Genomic DNA, 13,969 nt, shown 5'->3' on the forward strand with positions numbered 1-13,969 from the left:
GCTGGGACACAGGAAACGTGTTACTTTTATTTATTTTCAGGACAAAATGAAAATAGCAAAGAGCAACCAAACTCTCCTTGAGGTCTTATTTTGCGTTCTGCTTCTATTTCAGAAACTTACGATATTCATGTCCGAGCAGCGCGAGATAAATCTCTGCTGCCGCCCATCTGCTTCCCGGAATAGTCTGTCCCGCTGTCAGCGCTACAAAAATAGCCTCTCTCTTCTGCACGGCATGTGTCAGCATCCAGGATTGTAGCCAGGTGTCTTGCTGATGTTTTATGGATTAAAGGACCTTATTCTGCAGAGTAATATCAGAGCCTTTCCTGTAATACTGCCCCCCCCCCCAGGGGTCACTGTGTGATAATACACCAGCCACTTCACAGGAAGGACGGCTGAGATTAACAACGCTGCAAACGCCTCACCTACACCCACCACCGTTCGTCTCCGACATCCGTTTCCTTCCCGGCTCTGTGGTTCACTCATGCCCACTGACACCTCTCCACCTGTTGCTCTTCTACCTTCCATTCAGAGGCAGAGCGTTTTACGCCGTGCCGCGTGACTGCCGAACAAGTCCCGCCCAGGTGCATTGTGGGAGCCACCGCCTGAGCCACTGCAACATCAAGATATATTAGGTGCGATATTTCAGGATAGATTAGATGTGATATTTCAGGCCTATTAACCCTCCTTAATGTCATTACAGAACTAGAAGAGATTTGCATTATAAGTTCCACCTGGCGTGACACGGCACACAGACGCCATGGTGGGGGGGTCCTGAGGGAAACCTAGTCAGGCTGGCAACACAGACCGATGCATATTAATGTACAAATCAAGTCACATGATGTGACGTACATTCAGATCTCGGTCTGGATCCTGTTAACTGTAGGACTCTGGAGTAAAAGCAGCAGGTGGGTCAGAGGCTTAGCGACACGCAATGGGAATAGTGGCCTTTCAGGCACAAGCGGGACCTTTGCTTTTTAGGGAACATGTCTAATCGTGTTAAATAAAGAAATAGTCACAGATCCTGGCAGGGTGGGGGCTTCTGAGGCGGCGCTGACTTAGCTAACAGCAAAACCTAATCCCCCCCCCCGCCCCAAGTATGCCAGAACTGCCTCCGTAAATAAAATCATACTGCTTTACCAGAACGTCACCCCAGGAAAGATTTATAAGACTTATAAGAGAAACATCAGAAAGCAGCCCCCCCCCCCCCCACCCCACCACTCTCATCATTCAGATTCGGTCTTGCTGGGCCGAAATAATCCACCATACACAGACAGCACTCATTTTCAACACTGATGCCTTCTAATTAGAGTCAAACTCAGCCGACATATTAAGAAGCTAAAAGTGGCAGAAATAATATATGATGAATTATTCCTCAATAGTCCAGGTGGGTCCATTTGGAAAAGAATAGAACATTTGCTAGAAAGAACAGTAAAATGGAGACAGGGGGCGCCGTTTCCATTCTTAGTGAAATTAAATATGAGTAACATGCCCTCATTTGTCTCCATCTGTCTGTTTCACTCACCATCTCCCCCTCGGTTTTAGCCGCTACCTAAGCCTTGCTTTGGGATTTTTTATTCCTCAAAAAAAGAACCATCTGTTATTACTCAGAAAGCCAAAACAAAACAGCCACAAATAACTTTTAGTCTGTATCAAGCTGCCCCTTCCGTCCATCTCAGCCCCCAACCCGTGTTCAGGCCTTATCTGGAATTCTTGTTTTCCTCGCAATAGAAAAATATCATATTGTCTGAAACGGAAAGTACAGCAGACTGAGACCAGGAAAAATTGGGCCGACGACCAAATCAACACAAAGCTTTTATTCTTATCGTGTTTCGTTTTAGAAAAACCAAGAAAATATTTCATTCGTGAACATAGACAGATAATGTCCTGAAAGAGCAGAATATGAGTGCAGAAAACAAAACAAAAAGTAATAAAAGAATCAAAACCTGAATGCAAAGTAAAATAAAATTTTACTTTCTTTAGCCATAATGAGTCAAGAGTGAGCCTTGTATCGAGGAAAAATAGTTCTTATGAAACCGGGGGGGGGGGGGGGGGGGAAATCAGAAGATATTACAGGGTGAAGTCGGTGTCAGGTGACTTTACAGGGAATTATCTAACCTTGAAGCTCTGCCAGGTACAGTTCAAAGGGGCAACGGATCACCAACACAAAAAGGCCGAAAAGGCGGCGACTATGCAATCACGAGAGTATTCCACTGCTGTGTAGCTTAGCGATTTGAGATTTCTGCCATGTGTGGAAGGTTGTGGGTTTAAATCCTGTAGTCAGAGCAATTATGTCACTGCTGGCCCACTGAGTATGGCCTTTAAGCCTAGTTGTCCCAGGCACGCTGTCTGGTCCTGTAGTCACAGGCACAGTACTTAGTACAAAGGCGTCACCGAATAAATGTAATGAATCGCATAACCTCCAAAGTTCAAGAATGAGGGTAAAGAGAGCAACTGCCTTTCAAAAATGTGAGCTTTATCCCCGGGGCGATACATGTGTAATGTGAGGTGAGAGTCTTTGCTTTTCATCCCACAACAGGAACTGTTGAATGGGAAGAGACGACGTTAGCACAGACTCGCGGTCTCTTAGCACAGACTCGCGGTCTCTTAGCACAGACTCGCGGTCTCTTAGCACAGACTCGCGGTCAGTAATGTGGTCTGTTTCTTCCGCTGGAGGGAATGGAGGAAAAAAGCAGCAAAGGAGCCCGTCTGTCCATGATCAGATACCGTAGGACCGGGGACGCAAACCGTTTGTCAATTTGCAGGCGGCAAATGTCTTTAAAAGCTACAAATACATGGTCTGTCTGTAAAAACACAGTCTTGACAGTAAAAATCTGAAAAATAAGACTGGTGGCTCAGCAGGTAATGTAATGTGGAGAAACTATTTACTCACACCAAACTATTTACTCACATCAAAAAGTAGAAACAAAAAACAGCTGTACTTTTAACATACGTTTGAAATCAATCACAGACTGCATCTAGAAACAAAAACTCTATGAGTCAAAGAAACATGCAGATTTGGAGCTGTCCTTATGGGGGGGGGGGTGATCAGGATACCCGCTGCCTACCTGTCCTCCTCGTGGGCGGGGTCGTAGCTGTCGGCGTAGATGACACAGTGGGCCGCGGTGCTGGCCGCACCCTGCTGCACCTTCTGGGTCTCCCTCATCCCAGAGAAGCCCTCCAGCAGCCGGAACTCGCCCAGGTTGCCCAGCACAGTGTCCGGCTTCCCACAGCCCGCCCTGACCTGCTGGCCCGGAGCCCCGACCTCAGACATCTCCCTCTCCCGGTTATTCTCCAGATACATCCTGGATCTAAAACTAGGAAAGGAACTATTTATTATGAGATATCAGGGACAAAAGCCTAAGGTAAATCATTAGTAATAATATTTTTAATGTTGTTTTCTTCTCCACCCGAGTTGGTTTTTAAATGCCATGGGCTCGCTAACACTCAAAAAAATAACCTTAGGAAAGAAATAAATGGATTTTCATTCTTATGTGTAATATACAGCCGCACGTAAAGAAATACAGTGGCAGAAATTAAATTGGCTTGTAATTGCGTTTTTGCTGTACGTGTTTCGGACGTCTTATACCCAGACTTCTTGATCTACTTAAGCGTGGTAAACAGCGACGTCTTGTGGATACACAAAACAACTGCAGTAATACATTTTCAATAAACGCTTGCACTAACTCGTACATTAACGCACAGTTCGGTTGATCTTCATCTTATAAGCTAATGTATTTTTTCAACCAGCAGACTACTAAGTCTCCTGATAAATAGCTCATAAATGTTGCCCAAGAGACAAAACTGAATTGGCTTTAATAAGTATGTCACTGGCAGAGTCATGAATCTGGCAACATCAGTATAATCCGCCCATTCTTTTCCTAGTCGCATTTCGTCATAATAGTCACGAGCATCAGTGTAATATATGCAGATCATATCTATTAAATGTACATAGTCCATTCGGCGAATGCTGAATGTCTATTCAAAGGTTTTAGTGAAACATACGGGATGTAAATTCTGGGGGAACCTGCAATGAACCTTGAGCCGAAAGAGACCCAACGGGAAAGTCACCTCGCGCGCCGTGTGTGACCAGTGGCACCTGCCCGAGGGGACTGGAGAGCGCGTGCCACGCCCACGCGCGGCGCACAGCGCGTTATTTTCCCCGTGGCCCGTTTTTTATAACTCATGATTATCCTGCGAATCCTCTCAGCCCCCTGCACACGGGTAATATGCTTTACGCACAAATAAGGCTTTGAAGCCAAAATCTCTCCCACGTTCACGTGCTGCATTACAGATGAATTAGGGAAATTCTGAGAATGCGGCTGACAGGTATTAGCAACTGAAAAACCAATTCAGGACCTTCAGATTCATAGTCTTAACGAAGTACACATTCCAATTTCGTTTATTGGACAGGTTAAAATACAGCACCTCTGAAAAGCGAACACACTGCTAAAGGATCTTTATCAATAACCCGCACTTAACCATCTACCCGCTTGTCCAAAAAAGTACAAGCACATTGTGTAGCCGACATTGCATGATGTTCCAGTTACCGACCGTGACAGACACTTGTATCAAAAATCCGGACATTTTCACAGTGCTGACTGAGGAGGACACAACACGACCTCGCTTTCAATGCATATACATTTTCCCGTGTTATTCCCACGAATATTACCTTTCCAATACACACAAGCCTTGGCTCCGCTAATAGTTAATCGGACGCATTACGATAAGAATACGCGAGGTCACGCGTATTAAGTATGAATGGATGGTTGAGTGAAACAAATTATCGCGGTCACTAGACTGTTTCATTTCGATCACCGAGTGAATCTGAAGTAACCTTCTATCCGAACCAATTCAAAATAATCGATTTAATGAAAAGAATATTGATCTCCAACTCTAAAATAAAAATCAATAGCAGTTACCCGAGCTTGAATTTGCATTACAACGTGCAAGTTAATAGGTTAAGAAATTTGCTTCACAACATACTTCGTGAGAGGACTCTGGCATTTTATAAAATGAATCAACATGATATTTAGAAATTCATTTGGCCTTATTATATGGGCTTGGACGGTTTTCCAGAAGCTCCTACACATTAACATTAAGACAACGTGAATGATCCCAAGGAGAAGGTCTGGAATACTTTGTAAATTTGTTTTGGGTTGTCAAACCTTGGACCCTGGTGGACGAGGCAGTACTGCCTACTGACATCCCGCTGCCTACTGACCACCCCACTGCCTTCACAATTTAAGGATTGAAGCTTAATATTCGAACCCAGACCTTTTCCTGAGTACAGTTAATAATGAGAAATCCTGTTTCTGCATAAAGCTGGACGTCCAGATCAAGCCCCAAAATGTGAAGGTTTACCTTTCAAGAGGGAGCCTCCAAATCTCCTCACAGCTGCACTTTCTCCAGAGTAAAATACATATAAAGCTGATTTGCTGCCCCCAAAATAATCAGCTAGTCTATTAATTTCTTAAGCCACGTTTAGAAATTCAAATACAAGGAAAACTCTAAGAAACCTACAAAAGTAGCTATTCTCATGATTGAGATTGTTGTCCTGATTAATTTTTTTCAAGCATCACAAAGCAATAATATGCTCATAAAGACCTAGCAACCACCCCATAATAAGTTCAAATAAAACTAAATGTAAAACCTGGAACTGTAACTTTCCAGATAATTAAAAAAATTATTTTCTGGAGTACATCCCAGGGTAGAAGCAGCCCATTAAAATCATTATGATTTGCTATTAAAACAGAGTGATTTCCAGGGCTCACAAAACTGAAGTTCACCAATTCTTTTTTCTGTTTATATAAAAATGCACAAGCCCAGGTTCAAATAAACAATGCTGCTCTCGAGAGGCAACTTGGAAATAAGGTTTACCTGTAGTTGTTGATGACGGCTGGGAAGAGCTGATGCTACACACCTAGAACGTTCCGTGAAGGAAGCCGAGTATGCTGGACTGAGTCTTTCACACGGGTGCAGTGCCCCTTTCCAGCAGGCGAGCTTGTCTCTCACAGGGTCCCAGAGCAGCGAGCGGCATCTTTGAGGAAGTCCCACCCCCATCTCAAGTGCCATTGACAGCTAGACCCCCACCCTCAGTACAGCTCCCCTTATAAAACACGCGATTATTAATTAACAGGCAAGCAAAGGAGCGGCTGTGTTCTAATCTTGGACGGGGTTTCAGGTGGGGGGGGGGGGGGGGGGGGGGAGTAGGAGGGCTGTGCGTTCCATAAAGTCAGTGTACCGTTTGATTTCATATTGTACTGTGTGGCTCCATAGACAGAGTCAGACAGACAGACACAGACAGACAGACAGACTCCCCTTTTTTCCTTATAAAACCTGGTAACCAAATCATCTTAACTGTTTTACAGTATAGATACAAATCCTCAGGGTATAATGTTAGTCAGACAGACACTCACACAGACGCAGACAGACAGACACTCACACAGACGCACAAACACAGACAGACAGACGCGCACAGACACAGAAAATGTTCCCCTCACTGGCCAGAGATACATTAATCTTTCCAAAGGGCCTCAGTGCAGCAGACCAGGAGGGACACGGATTTCCTCATAACTAGAAATTTGGTATAATGAAGAATTATTATAAAAGCACTTCTGAGGTTAGTCATACAGGCCTAGAAGTGAGCATCAAACACACAGCACTACCTGCCAAATACCTGCCGTGACAGAACTCTGCTGAACGATTGATTGATACAGTAATTCAATGAAGGCACACAGAGTAGGGAGGAGCATACCAAAAAGGTCAGCTGACCCCTGGTATTACAGTTTCTCGGCATGCAGACAAGTGGATTCCTCAGCAACCCCCCCCCCCCATACTATAAGCCCTCCACTGGGTCCATGGGCTTCACTCTCCACAACAAAGAGGCTCTTTGATAGGCAATCTGCCTGGGACAGATGATGCCCGTGGGGCAGCCCCGCCCCCAGCGGCGTGCATCACAGAGAGCGGGGCCTGGGGTGTCACATGTCAGGCGGCCACCCCAGCACAAGGTGACTTACCAGGAAAGTGGGCACGCCCGTGGGGAACGCTGTGACCCCTCCCCTCAAAATGTCAGACATTCCTCTAGAAAGCACGAGTCGCTCAGGGCAGGAAGCCAGCGTATCCTCAGCCGGCTGCATCGCATGCTTATACTTCAGTTAGATTAATTTGGAAAGAAGAAACGTACTTTTCAGTTCACAGCCAGCCCGTGGGGGGGGGGGGGGGGGGGGGGCGCTGAGATCTTTGAGTCTGCTGCAATGTAGGTGCTGCTCACTCTGGATCGGGTCATGGAGATCCACATCAGCAAGGAGATCGAAAGGGCCATGACCCAAACCTCTCGCACATCTGCCAGCACCCAATGCCCATTTTTACAGGCTGCTGGCTTTCAAACACCAGATGGAACCACTGGAATCCAGGGGTGTAACATCTCAGAGCGCAGCAGCAAAGCCATGGGCAGGGGGCTGCAAAGCCACCATCAGGCAGAGCTGCAGGGATTCCCAAATAAGCTACAGGACACTGTCACAGACACTGACAGTCAGTGTAACCTGTGGACCGTCCCATATATTTTCCAGTCTGAAAGCAAACCCTCTCACCAGCATAAACATAGACAAGTCCGCCTGCCTTTCTGTCCAGGGGCCTAAGGGCGAACTCCAGTGCCAAATCCCGAACGCGACGGCGAGGACCAAAACTGGACCAAACCGCTCACTCCATGTCCTCGAAGCACCTGACTTACTCCCACAGAATGTACACCGTGATCTCGCTCCAAAATGACAAGTTAATTCTGCAAAGAATGCCCTTGATTTTTTAAGCCAAATTAAGCCAGATTTTTTTTTTATATATATTACAGGGAACTAATAGTTTGGGCGAAGGAAAACTGTACATTCTGAAAGAGGACCAACATGAGGGTGACGTCCCTGGCTACAGTGAATAAAATAAAAAAAAAAAAAAAAAAAAAAAAAAAAAGGTTGTGTAGTTTATAACTAAATTTTAGCACAGCAGTAATATCAGCGTGATACAACCAAAGACAAAGTAACAAGGGTGGAGAGTAAAACATCTGAATTCATCACGAAGCCACTACTAAAACATCGCAGTGAAGTCATAGGGTGAACAGACGCCGAACTGTCCGCGATGACGGCTGGAACAGGACCCGAGGGCAACACTGGCGTGCGGAGAAAGCGGTCGATGTTCTCTTTTGCATTGAAACCTATTTATTCACAAGAAATGGACACTGATCATGGATACATGGCACAATCATAATATATACATTCCCCAAGGAGAACAGTGCGTAACACAAACGGTAAGTGGACAACTACAGTGACGGACATCTTTAAAACGACAAAGGCGGGGAGGGGGGGGGTGGGGCTGTATCTCACGCGGCTCGAGTGAGAAACGCCGACAGCTTCATAGTCAAAAAGGGTGTTTTAAAGAAACACTGCTATTACCAACAAAAATATATATTTAAAATACTAGTGTTCTCATTGTATATCTGAAACGTACAACATATCAAGGTCAGGTAAAAGTCACAAAGGGGAAGAAACCCAGACGATTCTACCACAGTGCAAGGCGAAATGCCCTAATTTGGATGCCCCACTGATGTCGTTTCATAACCTATACACATGGCATTAGTAAACACAATGTTGATCTCCGCAACCTCTCCAATCACCCACCATATATATATAATTTTTTTTTTTCTTAAGAAAAAAACCTACTTTTTGCTCCAAGTTACAGTGCCTTCAATGCTAACTGCACATTATGATTTACAGAAGTTATTTAGCTAGTTTAAGTAGTAAGAAATGTGAATAAAATGGACATTATTCGGCTTGGGGGGGGGGGGGGGGGGTGACAGCTTCGTAGCAGGACTGCCGGGCCTTCAGCGAGTCGAGGGTCAAAGGTCATAGGTCAGCAGGAGCTTCCTCAGTGCCCGGTTAAGTAGTCCTGTGTGGAGTCCGAGGCGAAGGAATCGGCGTCCTCGTTGTCGGAGTCCTCGCTGCTGTCGTCGGCCGCCGGCTCGCCGGTCAGCGCAATGCGTGCATAGTCGTCAGTGTCTATGGACTTGCAGAAGTGTATGGCGTACTTCAGCTTCTCTTCCAGCACCTGCCTGCAGGAATACCTGGGCAGCTTCAGCAGGAAGAAGCAGGTGTAGGATTCCGGCAGGAAGTGATCGGGCGGGTTGTATTTGTCCAGCACCTGCGGGGTGCAAACGCAACCATGGGAGAGAGAGATGGGGGTTAACTGCGGCTTAAAATGCCCGCTGAGACCACACGTGGATTCAGGGCTTAACAGGACTTATACAGCCATTTAAATAAGTGGGCCTCATCGTCGGTCAAGTGAATGGCCAGTGATATCATCACCACATAAGGAAAGCTAAGGCACTGCCTCTCTGTATATCCCCTTATCCCATCAGGAATGCGATTCTCTGCAGCCTATGGACTCGGGCAACAAGCAGGAGGCACATGAGGCAGACCCGCAGATTCCAAACACGCAGGCCTGGCAGCGATATCGAACCCGCGACAGTGATGGCACCTTCACTCAGCAGGTGGCGCTAACGCAGCAGGCAGGTCGCGGATGTTTCCCAGACGAATCAGGTCCGATCGCTTTTGGGGGGGAAAGGGGAGGAGCCACAAACCAGAGAGTCATTAAGAGACACACCCACCTGAACCACGAAGTCTCGCCCACGGAAGTCTGCGATGGTCCTGGGCAGTCGGGTCCGGCCCCAAACGAAGCGCAGAAAGAGAGAGCGTTCCGTGTTGGAGAAGGACTCCATCACCTCCCAGAACCACTGGATGAGGGGCACGGTGGGCTCCACACCCTTGTAGGTGGCCACCGACTTGAGGAGGTGCAGCGGGATGTCTGGGCTGCCGCAGACCTGAGAACGCCAGGTTCACAGGGAGGGGGTGGAGCCAGAAGGAGATCATCAAAAAGGATAGGGCGCATAAAAGCACACAACCATTAACGAAGGGAGGAAGCTGCTCACCATGGTTTCCAGCTCGTAGCCCGTGAAGAGAGACAGCAGCGGCACCGGCGCCACACGGGCCATGCCCTCCCGCACGGCCGACACCTGCTCGTCAAACTCATGGAGCCTGTGAGGGGGCGGGGCATATGAGGGACGCCTGCCTTTTAGCCACGTCTCCTGACCCCACCCTCAGCTTCCCCGCTAACACCCAATAGGACACCGCCCAGCCCCAGAGCCCACCCCCGGCCATCGCCCCTCAGGCTCACCTGTAGTTTATTGCTAGGCGCACATACTCGGCACGGTTGTCCAACGTGATGTGGGAGTACTTGGAGCTGAGCTGGATGTCCTGGCCGCTGGCACTGGGCACGGTGAAGGGGCAGGGTCATGGCCTCAAACTCCTCGGAGGTGGCCTCGTTATCGCGGATGTACATCAAGCCAGGGATGAAGTCCTTATCAACCTGCAGCGGGGATGCAGCCGGTCACAGGATGCCACATGCATGTGCGACTGCGTGAGAGTACAGGTCACCACTGATATTTTATTGTGGGGGGAGAGATTCGTTACTGGATCTACTGGAAAATCTAGAGACAAGTTCCACATATTAAAAATGTCATGACACTCGTGAGACACCGCTTCACGTTTCACGTGACGTCATCTGGGGCAGACCAACGATCGCAGGCACCGCATGTAGAACCGCCGGCCCAGTGCGGCACCCGTGTGACACCAACCAGCCAGGCCCACGCCTGTGACCTGTACAAAGGGCCTCTCTGTGCCCCTGCTGAGCCCCCCCCGCACCGGGTTCAGAGCTCATGATCAGAGAGTGAGTGCAGGCTGTTTGGGGGGGGGGGGGGGGGGGAGGCTACAGAGCGTCAGAGGCAGAAGAGGCTGCTCACGGTACACAAACCGCTCACTTACGGGGACTGGGTCCTTCCAGGTTTTGCTGGGTTAAGAAGCTTAGAGTTCTTGTTGGAGCCAGAACCAAGCAGTGATACCACGTGAAATCTGAACGGAGCCTGTATGATACACTGTATAACACATTATACACCTCCCTCAATCCAGTGTTATAATACAAGCCCAAATTCCCATGACTGCGACCCAAGATGCCTACGACTCAGACCTGATCAGTCGATAAGCAGAATGACAACCTTCTCCGTCCATGTGAGCTCAGGTTTATGGCTCTTGATTGTATCTCACCCCTGAAAGGGCAGCACACTTTTTTAAAAGGTTGCCCAGATTATTCTCTTACTTTCCCCGGCAGAGCACCAAGCTTTGAGCAAAGCCATAAGCGACTTGAGGGTCAACGGTCTGTATTAGGTTCCCTCAGAAAAAAAAGGGGGGGGGGGGGGGGCGAAGGTAGAAGTGGGGGTGTTTTTAGGCCTTTTATAGCATTGTATAGTGAGGGGGGCATTTTAAAAACTGCAACATCTAGAAAAATACTTCAAAATGTACCGACTAAATACCTGGTAGTATGACTCAAAACGAAAAACAAAAACACCTCCCTCTCTGGTCACAGATGAAGACCTGAGGAAACCACAAAGACTGGGGACTGGAGGGGGGTATATCAGTCCCGGGGGGCCTGCTCATCAAGGTCTGTGATCCTTTGTGCGGCTGAGTGAAGAGTCACGCTGAAATCGCGGCAAAAAACGGACAGCAGCCAAGTCAAACTACAGTCAAAGATTAGAAAAAAGGATCAAAGCTAAATGAGCAGTGTAAGCCTTCATGAAACTTCTGGCAGTACCAGACCAACGGGCCGTGATCAGGGCATTCACTCAATTAACTTGAATAAAGATGGCTGCCGCGCAGGGCGTGGCTTAGATTACCTCACTGAGGTCAGCAATGGTCAGGTTCATGCCGGCCAACTGCTTCCACACCGGCTCGGCCAGATTCAGGCTCAGGGGGCTGCCGGTGCGGATGGCGATGCCCAGTAGGACGCCTGCAGGAGGAGGAAGGGGCACTGATTAAGGGCGCTCCTGATTTGACACACACCAGAGCACCGTTCCCCAATTCGGTCCTTGGGGGATCCGCTGTCGATCCATGTTTTTGGTCCCTACTGGGAGCTGGGAGGGAGCAAAAATGCATATTGTCTGTGGGTCCACAAGGAACGGAATGGGCAAAATCGCACTAGAGCAAAAATCGCCCTGTCGGAAGAGCCTATTGGGCATTTCTTCTACTTAATACCCTCTGCAGCCAATCAATCCCACCCAGATCTCAAACAGAACTGGCTGGAAGATATGCCTCCCAGGTAGAGATGGGAAATAGAGGTGACCCGGACACATACCCAAGAAGCGGAACATGTTCATGTGCAGCGGCGACCTGGCGGCGGGGCTGAGCAGGAAGCAGTCGCGGTTGGCACCCGACTCGTCGCGCCCGTTGGGCGTAACGATGAGCAGCGGCGTGAGGCCGTTCTGCAGCTCCTCACACATTTCGGCGATGGACTCGCTGTAGCCCCCGCCGCAGTCGTCCACGGACTCGCCTGGGGATGCATATCAACGCGTCCCATTCGCCTCAAATCGTTTTAAACAGCATGTTCCGGACATTTTTGTTAGGATCGAGGCCTTGTTTATGGCTATAATGCAGCTAGAGATGCACACATACCCACAAACTTGACTTTCCACACACGGTGGGGAAGCAGCAGGCTGTCGGGGCTGAACGAGCTCATCTTGGCGCACATCTGCCCAAAGACCGACTTGGTTCCGTCTGGTCCAGCCAGGCCCCCTTTGCTCCGAGAGCGTTTCACCTGAAAATCAGACAGGAGTACTGGCCTAAGCGTCATGATCCTCCCCCCGAGCATGGAGTGCAAGACCATCCGCCTCATATAGATAAGGGGCTTTATCTCAGCGGCCAGGATCACATGTGTGGCATGACAGGCGGCCTGCTGCTAAAGGCTCCCTGTGAGACGGGAAGCCACGAGGGCGACAGCTGACACCGCACACTGACCCACCCCCAAGCTCTCTCACACACACACACACACACACACACACACCAGGGCTTGGGGAACCATTCTCAAAAACTGCTGCACACACTCACCAAGGCCAACTGCTTATGATGCACCAAGCCCCCCCCCCAGGGTGACCACCTAATCCATGTTTGGGGGGGGGGGGGGGGGGGGGGGGCGGCACTATGAGCTACTTCAAGCTTTGCAAACTACTGTAAAACTAAAAGGCTGCTTCGTAATCAGTTCAGTTCTTCTTGTGCTCTGACTGGCTTGTTTCCTTGATTGAGAGACTCATCCAGCTGTTTCACATTAACATTAGTGACACATGCATGATTACAGGAGACTGACCAATCAGCACACAGCAACAATTCAATGCTTCAGTCAAATCCGGGTCTTAATTGAAATGGTATCTTATAAATGCTGTCTGAGCTCATAGTGTCCCCCCTGACATGGATTAGGTGGTCGCCCCCCCCCCCCCCCCCCCCCAAGTAGCCTCCCTACCGTCCCCCAGTCCCTCCTCACCCACCTGGATCCGGTTCAGCTCCACCACAGGCCCGTGCTGCCTGTCTCGCACCATCGTTGCCTGGACCACCTTGCGGAACGCTGCTTCCTGGGAGATGAAAATTTAACCAAGGGAGACTCTGATCATTTGCAGATATGGGAATTAAAATTTGCCATACCTGGGAATTAAGCTGGCTTTCATTACAAAAGCTCAAATCACGGCGACAGCAGAGAGCGCACATGTTCACAAGTCCCGATTATCGCCACCCTGCTGGCCATCCTGAGACACACAGCCCCCCAGCACCTTTAGAGACGTGGCTTGGGGCTCACCTTGCCCTGGGAGATGAGGATACCCCTTAGCGTGTCGAACCCCACAGAGGGCCCCTGTCCCGCCTGCCCCAGCCGGCCCTCCAGGTCAAACATGGGCATGCAGGGGCAGAAGAGCTCAGAGATGTGGTGCAGGAGCAGCAGCCTGTTACGCAGGGCAATGATGGGAATCTCCTGCAGGTGGTTGTACTCCATGGGAACCTGCGGGGGGCGCCATTGAGAAGGGCTCTCACTGAGGCTGTACAGATGCCAACAGTCC

At 49.0% G+C, this 13,969-nt stretch overlaps 2 protein-coding genes across 3 annotated transcripts in view; both read right to left on the minus strand.

Moving 5' to 3' along the window:
- Positions 1 to 6,065, minus strand: part of oca2 (oculocutaneous albinism II) — a 55,054-nt gene extending 48,989 nt beyond the window's left edge. For both annotated transcript variants that reach the window (XM_048999399.1, XM_048999398.1), the window contains exons 1-2: positions 5,878 to 6,065; positions 3,066 to 3,314 (exon numbers count right to left, since the gene is read on the minus strand). In XM_048999399.1, the coding sequence (XP_048855356.1) occupies positions 3,066 to 3,301 (236 nt within the window). In that variant the 5' untranslated portion in view covers positions 3,302 to 3,314; positions 5,878 to 6,065. The remainder of the gene's footprint in view (positions 1 to 3,065; positions 3,315 to 5,877) is intronic.
- A 2,116-nt stretch (positions 6,066 to 8,181) lies between these two features.
- herc2 (HECT and RLD domain containing E3 ubiquitin protein ligase 2) overlaps positions 8,182 to 13,969 on the minus strand; it is a 42,914-nt gene continuing 37,126 nt past the window's right edge. Inside the window, 10 exon segments of the mRNA XM_048999323.1 lie at positions 8,182 to 9,183; positions 9,650 to 9,862; positions 9,971 to 10,076; positions 10,216 to 10,325; positions 10,327 to 10,407; positions 11,768 to 11,880; positions 12,226 to 12,420; positions 12,543 to 12,684; positions 13,409 to 13,492; positions 13,714 to 13,911. Coding sequence (XP_048855280.1) covers positions 8,911 to 9,183; positions 9,650 to 9,862; positions 9,971 to 10,076; positions 10,216 to 10,325; positions 10,327 to 10,407; positions 11,768 to 11,880; positions 12,226 to 12,420; positions 12,543 to 12,684; positions 13,409 to 13,492; positions 13,714 to 13,911 — 1,515 coding nt within the window. The 3' untranslated portion in view covers positions 8,182 to 8,910.

This window comes from Brienomyrus brachyistius, unplaced genomic scaffold (assembly GCF_023856365.1).
Source record: "Brienomyrus brachyistius isolate T26 unplaced genomic scaffold, BBRACH_0.4 scaffold44, whole genome shotgun sequence".
NCBI classification, from domain to species: domain Eukaryota; kingdom Metazoa; phylum Chordata; class Actinopteri; order Osteoglossiformes; family Mormyridae; genus Brienomyrus; species Brienomyrus brachyistius.